General features: G+C 41.9%; 1 protein-coding gene across 11 annotated transcripts in view; it reads left to right on the top strand.

Moving 5' to 3' along the window:
• The window catches only part of PDE6H (phosphodiesterase 6H), a 31,798-nt gene extending 18,311 nt beyond the window's left edge, over positions 1-13,487 (top strand). For 5 of the 11 annotated variants that reach the window (XM_083574258.1, XM_083574260.1, XM_083574259.1 and 2 more), the window contains 3 exons: positions 7,230-7,410; positions 8,942-8,982; positions 9,108-13,487. In XM_083574258.1, coding sequence (XP_083430384.1) covers positions 7,268-7,410; positions 8,942-8,982; positions 9,108-9,184 — 261 coding nt within the window. In that variant the 5' untranslated portion in view covers positions 7,230-7,267 and the 3' untranslated portion in view covers positions 9,185-13,487. Of the gene's footprint in view, positions 1-1,215; positions 1,819-1,874; positions 2,120-7,229; positions 7,411-8,941; positions 8,983-9,107 lie in introns of those variants that run through there. The other 6 variants (XR_014539227.1, XR_014539228.1, XR_014539229.1 and 3 more) reach the window with 3 other exon arrangements.
• Positions 13,488-18,302: the final 4,815 nt, after the last annotated feature.

The raw sequence follows: 18,302 nt of genomic DNA, 5'->3' as shown, positions 1-18,302 counted from the left end.
CCTTATGATTATGTGACTTTTTCAAGATGAATGCAATAAATCTTTCATTGGACTCAGTGTAAATAGGTAGTCAGTTGGACATCCAGGCAAGTTTTATTTTGCTAGTCACTTTTACCGTAGTATTTTTCTTGGTAGCGTTTTGGCTTACCCGTTGGCAGTTGCAAACTTCGTGGTACTCTATTGTTAGCTGAGTTGACTTACAGAATTGTCTGAAGTGGTTGAGAAAATGTAATTAAAGAGCTGATTTATCAAGGGTGTGTGGTGGGTGTCCCATGTGGTCTTTGAAGGACTTTAAAGTGTTGATGCCTTGAGATTGTATCAGGAAGATGGAAGGATGGCAAAGGCTTAAGTGGGGCTTTATTAAAACCAGTGGGTGTTTTGCCATTGACATCTGTTGGAGCAGGGTTTCACCTGATTCATAAAATATTCAACCAATTACAAGGAGCCACCAACATTTCTTCCTTCACAATTTGATGTCTGCTGCCTGTACATTCTTATTATCAGTGAACTAGTGGCTGGGAAAAGATGTGTAGTGAAAATGTATGGTGATTGCATTTAGACATTTAGAGAGAGTGTGTATAGTGTGGGGTGTGGGCATGTGATTCCCCCTTTTAAAGCATTTCTCCTTTGGCTTGAGAAGAATAAAATATCTGGTCATCAGCAGATGTTGGAAATAATTGATTTTGGGCAATCAGTCTCCCACAAAAACCAAACTGGAATAGCATGACTTCCCAATGCAACCAGAATTATGTCTGAATCTAGATTAAGAAGATTCTAGGTAGCAAATGGCTAGAGTGATATCATGGGTGCAATACTTATGAATGGCTTCTTTTGGAGACTGGAGCTCCTGACTACTAGTGTGTACATGCTTCCTATTTACTCTGCATCCATTGCACCCCCACTCCTAGCTTAGGAAGCTGTGTTCACCTGGCATTAGCCACAATCTATATTTATCTCGTATTGATCCTGTCGTTTCTTGTGGAACGCTGCATTTTTATGTGCTTATCCCCAAACCAGCTTCAATCTGAATTGAGAAAAAGAATGGCTTGGCTGTGTTCTAAGGCAATGATGGGTACACAGCCTAGCATTCTGAGGACAACCACAGCACACACAAAGGGCTCAGTGTATGATGAGTTTTGGATCGCACTTAAAAGTACACCAGCTTTGAGTAGTTAGTGATACTTGGTCTTCCCATGGCCCAGCGTGTGATATTCTTGCCAGACATGGAGCTGGGATATGAGATGTTTCCAGGGTGATAAATCAAAAAGGATCAGAGCAGCCCACGTAGAGTTTTGTATCTGGCCCTGCTGTAAAGAACATCAGCCGGAGAATCTATTTTGCCTTTCCTAAAGGATCAGAGATAAATGCCGTGAAAGGGAGGGATTAGGAAGAAGCAATTTGCCATTTGTGCACAAGCCCTCCTACAAGACGTTCACAAAGGGAGGAGGGGGAAGATTAACCTGGATACTAACCCGGAGGTGGGTTGCCATCTGACAGCATCAGGATAAGAGCATTACCGTGGACAAGATTGCATTAGGTAAAATTAACCATCTGACGACGTACGCAACGTCTTTACACAATGGATTAACTCTTCAACTGAAATAGGGACCTGTCAGAGCCAATTAGAAAGCGCCGAGTTTGACGTTGAAGTAGGGAGAGAAATGAAGGTTGGAGGAAAAAAGGACACGCAATTGCACAGCACTTTTCAAGGCATATTTCACTGCTGACACCTGCACTGGTTCGCTCATCCCGGGACTGTTTTTCCAATAACAACAGGCAATATTGGTGGCGGAATTGCTGTCTTACATTATCTGAGAGGTAAGTTCCCAAGGGATTTAAAGGAGTCATTGAAAGGCATCAATCCAAAAGTTGAAGTGTGAATCGAGGGGTTCAGTCGCAGGCACTTTATACAGTACAGTGATGGTGGAAGACCAGGATCAGTGGCTTGGGGTGAAGAAATTGGCTGTAACGTTGTGTGCTACCCAACTTGATGAATTCTACAGAGAAACTTGCTCAGTAGCTCTGAAGGGCATTGGTGGAGAATGGAGTGGGGCATTTCTGCCGTTGGTGGGAAAGGATTGCTAGCCCCTTTTCCCCGCTGGTCTGTTACTGACAGCAGGTAAAAGAAGTGGACCGTTGTAATATTTTTTCCCTGACTAGATGAGATGCATGCATTGATGACAGGGTGGTGGTGAAGAAATAGGAAGGATCATTTGTGGCCACTGCTAGATCCCCTTTCTCTCTATTCCTTTTAATATTGAGCCAGGTGAGAACTCAGTTTACATGAATTTCCCTTGACTACAGGCAGCACATCTCTTTGTCAGCTACAGTACCCTTGCTCTGAAATGGAAGCAACATTTTATGAATACTTGAGGTGGTACCTTCCTTCCCCTTTGCTTTCTAAAAGGAGAAGCAGAGAAACTGGGGACAATCTGTTTGGAAATAGCATTAGGAACCTAGGAAGCTCCCTCCTAACAAGTCAGACCATTGGTCCAGCTAGCTCAGAGCCATCTACTTACGGAATGGCAGGGGGGCTCTTGCATCCCAGACAGAGCTCTCTCTGAGCCCTATAGATGCCGGGGATTGAATCTGGGACCTTCTGCATGCAGAGCAGGTTCCCTGCCACCAAGCTCCAGCCCTTCCCCATTGCTTTATGCTCTATACCTCACAAGACTACAATCCCCAACTCCCTTAACAAGCTACGTACATCTTCCAGGGTTCTTTGGGGATCTTATATGCTGAATATGCAGTGTGTACATACATACACGGACATGGTCTTGCTGTGTGCATCTTAATGCCTTTCTAAATTTGTGGGTTCAAGTCTCTTTCCCTGAAAATTTCCTGATGTTTTGTTCACTCAGGGGTACATCCCACATTTTCAATGAAACCCAGTCCAAGCTTCTCAAGAGCATCCCGTGAGCTGTTTATTTAAATAGGTTTTCTAGCCAAATGTTCCTCTTGCTGGAATTGTTTACCACAATGACTGTTAAAGTATGTAATTTGTAACCATGGATGTAGTTTGGGCATACGCAATCTCTGAAAGCAGCAGAATCAGTATACAGCATGAAAACCCTAAGAACGGAGTGGTTTCCCTCCCCCCAGTCCTTTGTCACTTCTTTAAAGAACACACACACACCACACACACACACACACACACACACACACACACTCACACTTGTCCTTAAGATGCTACAGGTCTGTTCGTGCTAATGCAAACTGGCAGAGGTCCATTTGCTTCAGCAAAGAATCTGATCCCAGAATGGGATTTGGCTGTGTCCCAAATTTCCTTGATCAAATTGTTTAGACTTTCCTCTTGAACTTCCTAGCTCTCAAAAAATGGAAATAAAACATTTTTCCTAACTCAACACAACATAAAGAAAGTCTAGGAGCTTACTGGAAAACATGCTACACCTAGCAGAGCAATCCCACACAGAAAACCACCATCAGTTCTGAGGAGCTTACTCCAGAGTAAGAGTGAGTCCCATTGAACTGAATTGGACTTACTCCCAAGTAAACATACTTAGGAATGAGCAGCTAGTCATTAGCTATGTCCAAATTCATAATGTAACTCCTAATATGGCTTGCAGGTCTATGGTGATAGAAGACATGAACTGAAATTATTTGCAGATTTGTCAGTTTGGTCTGATCACAGCATTTGGCTGAACCATGAGCAACTACAAATCTTCCAATGTTAAATATTTATCGACTACACAACATACATTAAAGTGGCATGAAAAGAAGCAGATAGTTCGTTTGTGAAGTTATTACAAGTTGCTCCTCTTGAGCAATGCAATTGCTGAAGCGTCTTTGGAATCTCATAAACAAGCTACATATAATTATTAGCAACAACGAACCATAATACATTTGTTAAGCAATTCTGTCTCGTCCTTCATTTCAAGAGCAGATCCCAGCCTTTTACATACAGTACATTGTTAGAATAAAAAGTCTTAGCCACCATTTCAGAAATGTTTTCGAGGGCAAGCAGTACCCTGCTCTTTGTTCTTCAGGTAATAGTTGTTTTCTTTGTGAAAATGCTACCTGCATGTTTTTATAGGCTAGAGACATAAAAATATCCCACTGCTGTAGAGAGAGATGTGAGCAGATATTAGCAGGCTGCGCCAAGGAGATACAGTACGGTGCTCTGACATAAAGAGATTAAGCACCAGCTCTTATGTCAGGGCTAATTTTGTCCTCTGACATCAGGGATCAGCCTGAGAACAAGCCATGAGAAAAGTCTAGAATGGGAGTTGCATAATGCTTATGCGGAGCAGAAGGGACAAACATGTGACTTCACATGTGTGTGTGAGGGACAAAGAAGAAAGGACGAAACCTTTTCCTTTGGCACTTAGGCATAGAGGCCATTTTGACTGGGAAGGTGGCTTTGTCCTAATGGACAATGAAAGCACCCAATAACTGGTTTTTGGTTTTTGCAGTGTGTGAGCTGGGGTGGACAAAATCTCTCAGGTTTTTTAACCCCAAGCTTCCCAATTTTCCTAAGTTCTGTTTTCCACATTTCTCCATCCGTATACAGCAGGCATCGCCAAACTTGGCCCTCCAGATGTTTTGGGACTGCAACTCCCATCATGCCTAGCTAACAGGACCAGTGGTCAGGGATGATGGGAATTGTAGTCCCAAAAACATCTGGAAGGCAGAGTCTGAGGGTGCCTGGTTTACAGTGTATGCAGTTATTTATTTGTTTTGCCTCATGCATAGCCATCAGCATTTCAGTGTGCCTTTCTCTCAAAATAAGACAGTTTGTTATGCAGTTTTGTCTGTTATGCATATTTTTTTGCAAACCATTTACCAAATATATGCAGCTTTGTACACATTATTTGGTTGGAGGAACTGCACTGAGAAATTAGGAGAAGCGAGAATGTCGAAGGACAGCTGCATTTTAGTTTGCATATTGTTTCAGGAAGTGTTGATTCAAACTGAATTCCTTCTGCCTCCATTGTGTTGAGACAAACCCCACAGATGTCAAAGCAGTGGACCTGCTACTTCAGCCAACAGAAAGTCCTTTTAGTCAAAATTGGTACATTGGTTCACAACCAATGGGTAGGAAGTCATAAGCGGACATCACCTTAGCCATTTTTTGTCTTGTTTAGGATTTTTAAAGAAAATATGAAAGATTGGATGAAGGGACCAGATGTGAAGCACTCCTTCTCCCTTAGGAGATGTATAGAAGATGAAATGTCAGCAGTGGAATCTTAATCCACCCTTGCATGAAAAGCTGCCATTGCAAAATACCGCTTTCTTTCATCTGCTAAAATTCAGAAGCCCTGCCCTTTTTTGCCCCACTTTTGGTCACTCTAGTTCTCAGAAAGGAGCAGGCAGAAGAAGGGGCTAAGGGGGTTCTGGGTTGAAAAAGTTGAAGACTTTAGCTTCAGTCTAGCATATGGAGGTCCAAATCCTATTTCAGCAGTATGTTCCCCAGGCTGCCTTGCGTGAGCTGAGAACAGTGGCAGACCTACATTTTTTGGGCCCTGGAGGTTGAACTGTCATGGGGGCCCCTTTGCAACCAGCAACGAGGTCTGGCTAACCACAGCTATCTTCTTCAAATGGGTTGTTTCATGACAGATCACCACACTTTTACAACATCTGTGGTACTGACTCTCAAACTTCAGGATTGTTGAAATATATACTGTACAACAAAAAATTAATCTGAGTCGTGCAACTCAAATTGGGTGTATTAAACCCCAAAATTTTAATCAATGTGGACTAAAGCTGCTTCTGGGGCCCCTCTGAGTTCAGGGGCCCTGAAGTTTAATCTTTATTAGTTTCATAGTAGATCTGCCCTGACTTAGAGATTGGATATACACAGGCAAACACACACACACATATACATACATACAACTTCCATCGTTGCTGACCTTTGACTATCCTGGCTGGTGCTGATGGAAGTTAGAGTCCTAACAACATCAAGAGGCTGAGAGGTTCCCCTTCCCTGCTATGTAGGAACTAGAGCACACTTCTAGCAATCAGTATGGCAAAAAGCATCAAGCATTTGGGCTGCTGTAACTGCAAGTGCTGTTGGGACGTGGGTGGCGCTGTGGGTTAAACCACAGAGCCCTAGGACTTGCCGATCAGAAGGTTGGCGGTTCGAATCCCCGCGACGGGGTGAGCTCCCGTTGCTCGGTCCCTACTCCTGCCAACCTAGCAGTTCGAAAGCACGTCAAAGTGCAAGTAGATAAATAGGTACTGCTCCAGCGGGAAGGTAAATGGCGTTTCTGTGCACTGCTCTGGTTCGCCAGAAGCGGCTTAGTCATGCTGGCCACATGACCCAGAAGCTGTACACCAGCTCCCTCGGCCAATAAAGCAAGGTGAGCGGCGCAACCCCAGAGTCGGTCACGACTGGACCTAATGGTCAGGGGTCCCTTTACCTTTAAATGCAAGTGCTAGGCACAGAAGTAAATACTTAAGGGAGGAACATAAGCAATTGTCTTCTATCAAGTCAGATTATCTGCCTATCTACCCCTATATTGTTTTCTCTGCGTGGCAACAGGTCTCCAGGATCTCAAGTAGGGATTTTCACATCACTTATTATCAGCTTCTTCGTCTTCTTCTTCTTTTACTGGATATTGAACATGGGATCTTCTGCATGCAAACTGTATGTTTTATCACTGAGCCGTGTTTCCCCATCAAATGATGGTTCTTAATCTTTCAGCTGGCCACTATTAATGCAGCTGAATGGGCAGGTGTAAGGTTTTCCTCTGTGCTATGAAAATCTTCTCCTGCACATCACACCGACATTCCCGCCCACCCTTCAGCCAACCAGTCCCTGATCAGTTAACAACAATGGTCTTAATGCCAAACTTCAATATCAGCTCAAATCTCATAACAATTTACTGAACACAGAGTCATGGGGGGGGGGCAATTTGTGTAGTATGCAAACATACCTCCATTGTTGCTTGATGAGCAAAAATGGAAGGGCCAGATCCCACTGTATAAATTGCTCCATTATTATTATTTTTTAAGTAGCAGTTTGTGCTTAAATCCTAGCCACTTTACATGAGCTCAGATGCATAGGTTTTGCTGTGATTTTGAAAAACACTGTAGCTCTGGTAAGAGAGAGAGTTATATGGTTGTAGACAGCATAACCAGACTGAATTGAGGGCAGGGCTCCTATCGCTTTAAAGTAGGGGTCTAGGTTTTCCAATTCTAATGGCAACAAGGGTTGTAAATTGTAAGTACCCCCTTTTTTTCATTAACTGCGTTTATTTGTGTTCCAGAGATCTGAAGCAGCAGAGTGCCTCACAGGAGGTGAAGAATGACTGAGAACGCAGCAGCGCCTGCCACCCTCAATGCTACAGAGACAACTGGACCTACCACGCCTCGCAAGGGGCCTCCCAAGTTCAAGCAGCGGCAGACACGGCAGTTCAAGAGCAAGCCCCCCAAAAAAGGAGTAAAAGGGTAAGAGTAGCAATTCAGAAGCCAAAGGCTTCATTCACTCACAAATGTGCTTTTAAGATTCTGCATTACCAAACTGCAACTATTAGGGCATCACCCCTACTGTAACTACATACGTGTAACTGGGCAGGGGGCAGGCCTTATTTATTCCTCTTTTACCACTGCCTCCATTTCCCTCTTCCTTCCTTGGTTGTTTCCCTTGCATCAATATCTAGATTGTAAGCCCCTTGTGATAGCGGCCTCTTTTCTCATTCTGAATAACGCATCATGGGCATAAAGGCTGAGGAACCTTTGTCCTTCCTGGTGTTCCTGAACTACAACTCCCACCAGCCCTTACCCAATGATCAAGGGTGATGGGAGTTGTAGTACAACAGCTTACTGGAGGGCCACACTTTTCCCATTCCAGATGTAATTGAATGATGGTACAGTATGTTGTGCTTCAGGCCATAGACTGAGGTGTGACAGATATCTTGACTTAACCTGCATAATGCTATAGTCCTAAACATAAATATTGGGGAATAAGCCCATTGAACACAGTGGTACTTACCTATGAATAAACGTATGTAGGACTGCATTATAAATGGAGCTGGGCTCTGTAGTTGTTTGTAATGATCTTGTCTTAGTTAGATCACACAAGGAGACAGAGGACAGAGGAAAGCCCTTATGGGGATAGCTTGATATGGTTTATACTATAGGACCTTTGCTGATGGGTCCTATCAGGGTATTTTACAACGGAAAATACATGAGTAATGGACGGGGTGATATTGATGTTAAGGTGCTGGACAAATGGGGAGGAGTCCTGGGCATACAGCAACATTACAGTCGATTCCATTATATGGCCTTAGATTACTCACTGATATACTTTTCATATGTTGTGGCCGTCTGGTTTCGGAATCTATCTTGCTAGTTAAATGCAGTCTATTTTATGGTGGGATGGCGAATCCGTGGCCCTCCAGATGTATCTAAGCCAGGGTACACTTCCTGTTCTTGGCTTTCTTATGAGACAGCATGATGAGATGGTTTAGCATAGATTTGATGGCCTGCTGATGAGCAGAAGCTCTGTGACTATATGCTTAGGGAACAACGGTACAAGCATGTTATCACCCATATTTCCTAGGATATTGGATATTGTTTCTCTATTTTGGTTTGACTTGGTTCTCTTCTGTGTGAATAGATGCCCCTGCGTGGCAAGCCAACATTGGAATCAGCATGAGTGACATGAGTGAGAGGCTCAAAACACTCTGAAAATTGCAGGGTTTTTTGGTGCCTCTTTGTAAGGAACAAATTGATCATATTTAAAGATATTTGTCCCATTTGTTTGTACATAGTAACAAGACCAAGCCAAATGCAGGAGCTTGCTAATGGGGGAGAGAATATCCAGGCAGTACAACTTGATCTTGCAGCAGAAAACAGACACAAAATCAGCTGTTCCTTTGCATGTTCTCTTTGGTTAGGATATATATATATATATATATTAATAAATACACAAACATATGGTTGCAACTCAAACTCTCTTCTGTTGCTTTTTCCATAGTTTTGGAGATGATATCCCAGGAATGGAGGGCCTTGGAACAGGTAATTGATAGGCAATATTGCTCTATTATTCCCTGTGCTATTTTCCTCCACCCCAAGCCATCTTAAATGAGCTTTTCCATCTTCATCTATGTAGGCATAATAAGCTTTTTCTCTCTTTCTTGCAGATATTACAGTGATTTGCCCTTGGGAAGCTTTCAGCCATCTGGAGCTTCACGAGTTGGCACAGTTTGGAATCATCTAATCTACCAGAATCCCTGCTTTTGACCGGAGCTCTGAAACAGTCTATCACCTGTGATACTTATTTCCACTCCTTCTTCAAAAATTCTGACATTTAACAAAACAGATGGCTTTGTGGGGTCAGTTTTGAGCAACGTTCTTCTTAGATTTACTTTGCAAGGAAGGGTGTTAAAAATATATCCAACTTGGCTCATCAGCTAAGAAGTTGGAATGGTTCTAAATGTTTTCGTGTAAAATATATTGTGTTCTTTTTCTCCCTAAAATTCTCTTTCTATGTACCATCTAGGATTTATCTGTATATATACATAAAACCCCCTTACCTATATGTTTTCATCTCATCTTGGATAAGTTATGAGTCTGTGTGCTTGCATATGCAATCCTAGAAGTCTTTGAAGTTTCACTCATTGTTCAGATCTGCTCCCATGGCTCTCCTGCACATCCATGAAAATGACCACAAGCTTTGAATTGCATTCCCACATAATGAATATCCAAAACGATGTGTAGGGATGTTTCCAAACATTCCATAACCATAAGCAGGATACCCAGAGAGTTGCAAAAATAATTACCCATTGTGCCAGGAAAAGACTTTGGAGCCTGCTAAGTTCCATAGGCAGTAACACCACAGAAGCCATAAAAACCAAGGGCTTGATAACACTGTAGACATTTTCTTAATTACAGGTTTATCAATGTAGCTGTTAGATTCCTGTTGCTCTAATAAAAGTTCCTGTTGCTCTAATAAAAGTACATTAAAAGCATGGTATTTATATCCTATCACACTTTTTCATTCCTCATGAGTAAAGTCTTAGTGAAATCAGTTGCAGAGATTTCCTTTTCTTGCTCTGCCCAAGCTGAAAAGCACTCTCGTTTATTATTGTCACATGGCTGAGGTATGGCAAAGTCTCCCAAGCAGAGGTGGCTGGTGCCCAATTGGACTCTTAGGGTAGAAGGCAAAGAAGCCAATGATAGGCAAGAACAAGAGCCAATGACAGGCGAAGTCAACTAATTCTAGTTTTGTCACCACCCTCCTCTGTGCTGAGTTCTACAATGTCAAAACTGAGACTATGGAGGAGGAAGCTTATAGCCAGGAATAACTCCTGGACTAGTCTTAAGTAAGAAGACAGGAAGATGGGAGGCTGCCTGAGAGCAGACTAGGGTTGAGGGGGCAATGCCCTATTTGCCCTAATGGACCAGCCACCATGGCTCCCAAGTGAAGCTTGAGCTTCTAATAAAGCTCTGTCCAGCTCCAGAAATTTCATTTACACATGGCTGTATACCTCATGGGTCGATTTAGATGGCAAGTTTTAGTTAGGAAAAGTAACAGCCTTCTTTGTAATATTCAGTCCAGTTGTCTTTTGTGGTGTTTGACTGCAGGATAAGATGAATTTTCATTTGAAACCAAGGTTGTGAATACACTCCCATTTGCCCTTCATCCAGGGTGCTCCCACCACTGCTTTAGGAAGTGGTGTCCATATGGTGTTGGCAACAATCCATATCTATCCTGAATCTGTCTTGTTGCTGCTTTCAAAATTCTGCATTTTGATGCAACCATCTTCAATCCAAACTGAGAGAAAAAAATTGACTTAGCTGTGTTTTAAGCTGGCAATATATACACAGCCTGACTTATCATCGAGATCTAGGCACCAAATCACAAAACTTACCTCTAAAAGCTGCTTCATAAATTACATACTATCTGCATGAGTGTACTTTATTTTAGAGAACTCTATATACACCCCATGATTTGCAAGCGCTGCTCAAGAATCTGTTTTGCCACATGCATACAGCATAACATAGAAGCTTGCATGATTCTCAAAATAAATGTCAATGGTGTCTCCCTACCCTGCCTTACACCTATGTATACCCAAATCAGGAAAACACCCCATATGAAGCCGCTATGATGCCACAACTTAATGGAGATCCTGATAGACTCATGTGACTATAGGACATACATTTGTAGGTAGCAGAATGATTCATTTTTGTAGCTTTCCACACCACTCCTGCCTTGTGGTCTTACAGCCCCAGGTGATGGTGGCAATGATTATTTACTATCCTGTCTGCATTCATTCAGCCCATTTGGAATGGCTGTAGAAAACTCTAGGCTGAAGTTTTACCCCCATTTAATCCAAGACAAGTTAATAGTGAGGTTGGTGGATTAAGTGGTTTATACTGTTTGATATTCAGAATGGAGGATGTTACTTCATAAACATAATTCATCTGAGCTCCACTCACCATCTCCTACTACTGTATTGGGAAACTTATTTTTCCCCACATGCTGCTGCTGCTGCTTTTGACTTGTACTGCTTAGATTTGTGTAATGTGATCTCTATGAGCCCGCATTTTTACTTGAAAGCATCAGTTTGTGCGTATAGTGTGATGAACTCAGAACAACACACCCACTGGCCACAGTGGCATGATGATAGTGTTGCACACCAGCCCAATTTCTGAGCAGGGGTTCCAGGCGCTTACCCAGGCACAGTGGGGATTGTGGTGTCTTTATGATATATGGTTTATATTCAGATCTATACAGCCTGAGTCTAAAATGGAGGGGTTCACAGCATCAACACCCCCAAAGGGTCTTGTTTTTCCCATAGCCGCTGCCTTGGAGTCAAACAGAAATCAAACATCATGATCTCTGACCAGTTTGTTGCTTTTCTTCTAGGTTACATCACACACACACTCTACTCTAAACTCTGACTCTATCTGTTGAGGGAGGGGGCACTAGCCATTAGCCGTCTCGCACCAAGACCCTTAATCCCTCTTAATGGCTCATCACCCGGGCTCTCACCTCATGAGAAGGTAACTTGGCTTGATTAGATTTTAACACTTGCTGGATCCAGGGATTAATGGGGGGGGTCTGGCACCCACAAACCTATAATACCATCAAAGCTTTGAAGCTCAAATGTAAGCCTCACCTCTTCTGCCTAAAGGGAAAATCATTAGGAAGTTAGCAACGGTGCTGATTCTAGAGTTTAGAAGGTAGAGGCTAGCTATATAAATAGGAAAGGTATTGCACAGCATACAATTCTGAGAAAGAATAGGATTTGTTCCATTATCACTGATTCTAGTAAAGGACACAGTAATAACAATTTCATGCAGAGTTGCAGCTGGTCCTCTCCGGATGTTGTTGGACCTGCTGACTGGGCCTGATGGGACTTGCAGTCCAACAGCATCTTTGAGCACCAGAGGTTGGGAAAAGCTTTTAACAACATCTTGATTCTGCATATACTTGAGATCATCACAGTAATTTTATTTAGGTTTTAAAAAGTGACTTTTTATTTTGTCTTCAGCTGTATTCTGCCTGATCTAGTTTCCTTCTCTCTCTCTCAAACATATTACATTTGCAGGTTTAGGATTACTGTCAAAAATTCCTTTTCCTAATTTAGCACTCAGACAATAATCTGATTCCAGCATCTAGCACAGCTCAGAGCACATTTCCCCTGGGACCATGCTACTTCCGATTCCAGGTAGGAGGGGTCACATTCTTTAGTGTTCTTCAGTGTTAAAAAATACTCTTGTGTACAAGGAATCTAGTATCTATTGTACATTTGATTTTGCTTTAGGGTTAACAAGTGGGATTTGTGTAGCACACTGTTGCAGTGTGGAAGTACCCCTGTTTAGATTTCTGCTCACTCCATTCCATACCCTCTGAGCATGTTCAGTTCTCCTGGGACTGTTCTGGAGACCCCTCCCACCAGCTTCCACCCCCCCCCCAAAGTTCTGTTAATCTTGGAACTGGCATCTCTTTCTTGTGCATGAAAGATACTGTTTTGACTGCATTAGAACTGGCAGCCAGAGGAATGAGTTTGCTGTTGGTATATATGACTAATAAATATTAATGCAGTGCCAGTTAAAACATGTTTCATAATTCCAGTTTATTACATTCCCTTGCATTGGCCTAAATTGGGGTATTCTGCCTACCAATGTTTCCTGACTGAAACATTCATTTATTGGTTGGGATTGTTGGAACTGTATCTTTGTCCATTGCTTTTTTGTACAACAAAGAAAACCCAGGTATTTTGAAAAATCACCACTACGCTTTATTGCAACCATACAGGAACATATATATATTTATGTGTGTGTTTATATACATAAGATTATAAACACAGGGAAACACATGCACATGCTTCCTGGGAGCTTTTCTTGAGATTCCTGCCTTCTGCAATGCTAATCATCAAAACTGAAAGGTAACATTTTACATATAAAAATATTAATAAATGTCCAAATGTCATAGTACATATTTCCCAACATATGTATGTCCTCATTCTTTTACTATAAAATATGAAAATGCAATAAAAATTGTTTTAAACATATCTGGGTATTGCTTGGATTTGATTATTCTTAAAGCTTACTCTAATTGCATGTTCCTCTGCATTAACTTCCTCATGGGCAGGGATGGGCGGGGTGGGGGGTGGGGGTGGAGCTAGGGGTAGGCTTACTTATTGTTGTGGTTTCAGTATGTACCTTCAATCCTGTCATTTGCCCCTTCTGCCCTTGCTTTCAATGAGGGCTGGACAAATCAATAAAGCATTTCAGGAAAATGCGTTGTAAACTTCGAAGTGGGGAATCGCGTTGGTGAAAGACGGAACTCCACAGCGCCATCTGGTGTCACAGTGTTATAATGCATATAAAACACTTTCTTTGCTAATGTAGCTGAGGTCTCCTGGGTTGTGTGCACGTTAGGGTGGGCCACTGGATGCATTCACACTGTGTCTTGTTCCCTTCCCTCAGTTAGTACTTTAATGAGCATGCATGCACATATTTGTGCGTGTGTACACACCTCTTTCTAAAAAAAATGTGGAACTATTTTTGCAATTAAACTTTTAAAATTTACCAGATTCACGCAAAACAGCAGTCTTCTTTTTTTTTAAAAAAAAAAATGCTGTTTGCATTTCCAAGAGAGTGGAGGAGAGGCCTTCTTTGTCTCAGGATCTCACAGATCAAGTACTGTAACCGAAAGTACTGTCACTTCTCTATAAGCTGTATAATCAACAGGAATGCATCATTCCCCCCCCCTCCACCATACACACACACACACTCCAAGCCTTTGCTAAGCAGGTGTCTGCAGCTGCTCTCACTTGCTTTTAGAAAGCTGTGCTGGCTGTATCACTTGAGCTGCTGGAGCTAAATCTAGCTGGAAAGTGAACAGACACATTTCCTTTAATACAATATTTTGAATATACCAGATTTGCATAAAAGGCCAGCAACAAAATTATGTTTGGAGTTATTTGCTTGCTTGAAAGGCTATTTATTTTCCTCTCTATTCCTTGCCTCTTGTATCTGCAAGGGCAATTTTTATTTTTAATACAGCTGTTTTTGGTGGAAGAGCAATTCTGCACAAAACAGCTGTTTCAACTGCAAACACGGCTTCAGCAACAACTGATAGAAAGAGGCTGATGGAAACAAAATGGAAATAGGAGGGCTGGGATTTTCATTGGGATGACACTGGTTGGGGAGGAGGGTTTAACTCTCCCTCGCATTGTGCAGTTCTGATGCCACAGGTACTGTTCAGACAACAAAGTGCACATCAGTTGGGCCTTTAAGAATGTTTCTCTGCTATGGAATTCCTGAAGTTTGATGCAATCCAATTACCGGTACTTTCAACAAGGTAAAATTTACAAGGAGCTTGGATGCAAATTCTGAAAATACAAAGGTTTGCAGGCTCATTTTACCACTGAGTAGGGGGGTAGGTTACCGGGGGGCACCCTCTAGATACTCCTTCCTCCACCAGCAAAAACGACAATACTGCAAGTGATCCATTGTATGGCAACTATACATTGCTAAATATGTAACCTTGGGACTCAGCTACATTAGTAAAGAAAAAGCGTTTTATATGCGTTGTAACTGTGACACCAGATGGCGATGTGGAGTCCCGTCTTTCGCCAACGTGATTTCAACAGTTTACAACACATTTTCCTGAATGTTTACAACACATTTTCCTGAACCACTTCTTTGATGTGTCTAGATCCAGCCTTGTACAGCTGTGGTCACATGCAACCCTGGCCCTACTCTTTGGCTATTATCTGGAAAGACCCCTTGACTTCAAAACTTGCTAGAAACAATGATCTATTGGTTCTAAAAGGAAGGAGCACTGTGTCATTAGCCCAGGCTCTCTGTACTGGTGATCATTTGTCATAGCCTTTACAGTAATTTCGCCACATATGCATGAAATCAGCTTCTGGTTTCCCACATTCCCAACAATGAAGCTAGATCTTAGCTAGATGGTGGATGATTGGATACCCACAAAAATAACTTTACACAGTAAACATTTAAATGGTCTACCTCCAGCCTCTACAACACTAACAGCTCCCCCACCCTACCCCCATGGATATTGACTGAAGAATTAAGTCTCAGTTTAATCAGGATTAGTCCCATGTAAGCGTGTTTAGGATTGCAGGCCTTGAGTCCCAAAGAGTGAGTGGCCAAGTTGTCTTATCCACCAACCAACATGCCCATTTTCTTTTGTGAATGGTTGGCAGATTGCAAGTTCAGTAGAAGCAAAGTTCAAGTGTTCCAGGCAGGAAAGAGGGTAATGTTGCAATAGCAAGTTCTCTGGAGTGCATTATGTCATTACCATAAGCGTATCACTATGGGCACCACAAGTGCTAAGATAAATGATTTATGAGACACCCTCCCACGATTTGTCTATTTTACACGATCCATCTTTGGATACATGCTGAAGTGCTCTAACAGTGCATGCAAAAAAGTAACAGTATGAACTGGCCTTTTCTGAGGCATCTGTGGAAACGGCAATATCTGACACGGAGTCTAAAACTGCCAATCCAAATCTTGAATTATATAAAGCTCCAGAGGAGGAATGACTCAGAGCTTCTGGGCAGTCACAGGAGAAATAATTATGTTTACATGATGAGCCAAACTGGGACTCGGAATGTTATTCTTTGTATGTCATATTATCTGTGCTGACCTGGGTGCTCCATGGGAAATGGATGCATTTTAACAGCACAACATAAACTGAATGCTAAGCCCGGGTTCACTAAAATATCCATTGAGCACTTCAGCTCAGCTCCATATCACTGACCCTAAAGAATGGCTGCTGCACTATACTGTTTCACATCTCCCATATGTCACAATGCTAGACCCATGGGAGGGAAGCTAGGTGGATTTCTTTCCTTCTGAATTTCATAGTCTGGATCATTTTGTGCTTGTTGCTGGCTTGCACAAGGACATATTGGGAGCTCCCCATGAGACAAAGTCTTTGAAAATGAGAGCCTCCAGGAAGAAGCATTCATATGATTATTAGTAATAGTAGCATTCACTCATAGATTTATACCGCAGAAAAGGTAAGTTTCTCATTTAAGTAATGTATTTTTCTCATATGATTCAGACATCCCGTTTACTTTTTAAAACCCATAAGCACTAAATCCTCCATTGCTTTTTTCCATAACGTTTTCACTAATACCAGGTTTTAAACAATACAATCCCCAAGGAGTGGCAGCATATTGAGAGAATTTTAAATTATATTTTGAATTTCCTTGCTTTGGAGATATATTTATTAGAAGGGCTACTTCTCTCTCTTACCATGTTCATTCCCATTTTAACAGCTATGAAAAATGCTAGATCTGTAAAAGTTTTAGATGTAAAATGATCCAGCAAGGAGTAACAGACTTCCTAAATATCTTTACACATAGATGCTTCAATGATCAATCAAAATGACTTTTAGCTTTTGTGCATTATTTCAAATCCTTTTTAAATGATAATTTCCCCCATCTGGACACGAAAGATGGAATATTAGCCTTGCTTCACAGGAGAGGCACCTATTCCTACACTTTCCCACTTCTCATTTCTTTAAAAAACAGGTGGCTAGATGTTTGCTCCTGCACAAGACGGGTCCAAAAAAAGCTTCCGAAACAAACGAAATATATGCAGTACAGTACTGTAATCCTGTCACTTTTTTCCTTTTATCTATTCTTTGTTGTTACTGCCCTTTCTTAATCTTGCTTTCTCATTCTTTCTTAACTGTTAGTAATTGTTAAATGCTTTGTTATTGTTCCAGTTCACAAAGGGCTTTGCTTAATCATGTTGTCCCCACTTTGGCAGCACCAATGACCCACAGAACAAAATGAGTGGGGCTTTTTTTTAATATTTCAGTTCCTACATCTCCAGTGCCTTGTGTCTGTATTTCCTTGACTCAGAAGAAATATCAATGCACCTCAAATATCTACACAAAGCGGTTGCCTCGTTTTCAGGCAAGACCTTGAACACCTAGAATAATTAGGTGATTTCCACCACCGCCATCCCTGCTGTGATGGTGTAATACTGGGGGGAAACCTCCTCTGTTGAATATATATACCCAGCTGAATTTATTATATTGATTTTGCTTGGCAATTATTTAAATATCCTTAGTAAAGATCTTTATTAGCCTGCTTTTTCCTAGGTGGGAACAGTGAGTTGGGAAAATTTCCTCTCTTGGGAATGCATCCGTTTGTGTTGGGATTGTGGAATAAACAGACTTGGCAACACTCCCAGATGGCAAGTATACCTGCTTCCCTGATTTTTTAAAAAAATAATTTTTATTGGTTCTACAAATACAAAATACAAATAAACGAAGAATAAAAAAGTATATATATATAAAGAGATTATCCAAATCTCAAGACTGCCCCCCATCCCTTTCATGGGGTCTCATTTTAAACATCTACTACTGCATATTCATCCATACTCCAATTTTTATATCAAACCGTATTATCCATCGTAATTTTTACACAAGTGAAATCAAAATCCTGCCTTGTTTCCATCTGCTCACAGTGGTCTCCTAAATAACTTATATTTTTTCCCCATTCTTTTATTTAAAAAATTGTCCTCTTGGTTTCTGAGTTTTCCAGTTAGTTTTGCCATCTCGGCATAGTCCATAGTGCTTGACATTTCATCCATTCCCTTGTGAGGTTCCTGCACCTTGAACGAAACGGGGAGAAATCCAACAGGTGGGGCTTTTCCGCAGAGCTGGCGGAACCTCACCTGTTGAGTTTCTTCCACTCACACGACAGTGATAGGAACAGGGAGGCTGTCAAATAGCAGATCTAAACAGAGGAAGGGGATGGTGGGACCAGCAGAGAACGGGGGAGCGGCCACAGTTCCACCCAGGAACAGAGCGGTTCGCGGTTGCCGTGGCA

The sequence above is a fragment of the Podarcis filfolensis genome, assembly GCF_964270895.1.
Source record: "Podarcis filfolensis genome assembly, chromosome: 10".
NCBI lineage: Eukaryota > Metazoa > Chordata > Lepidosauria > Squamata > Lacertidae > Podarcis > Podarcis filfolensis.
Note: the sequence above shows the minus strand (reverse complement) of the source record. Positions and strands in the feature narration are given on the sequence as shown.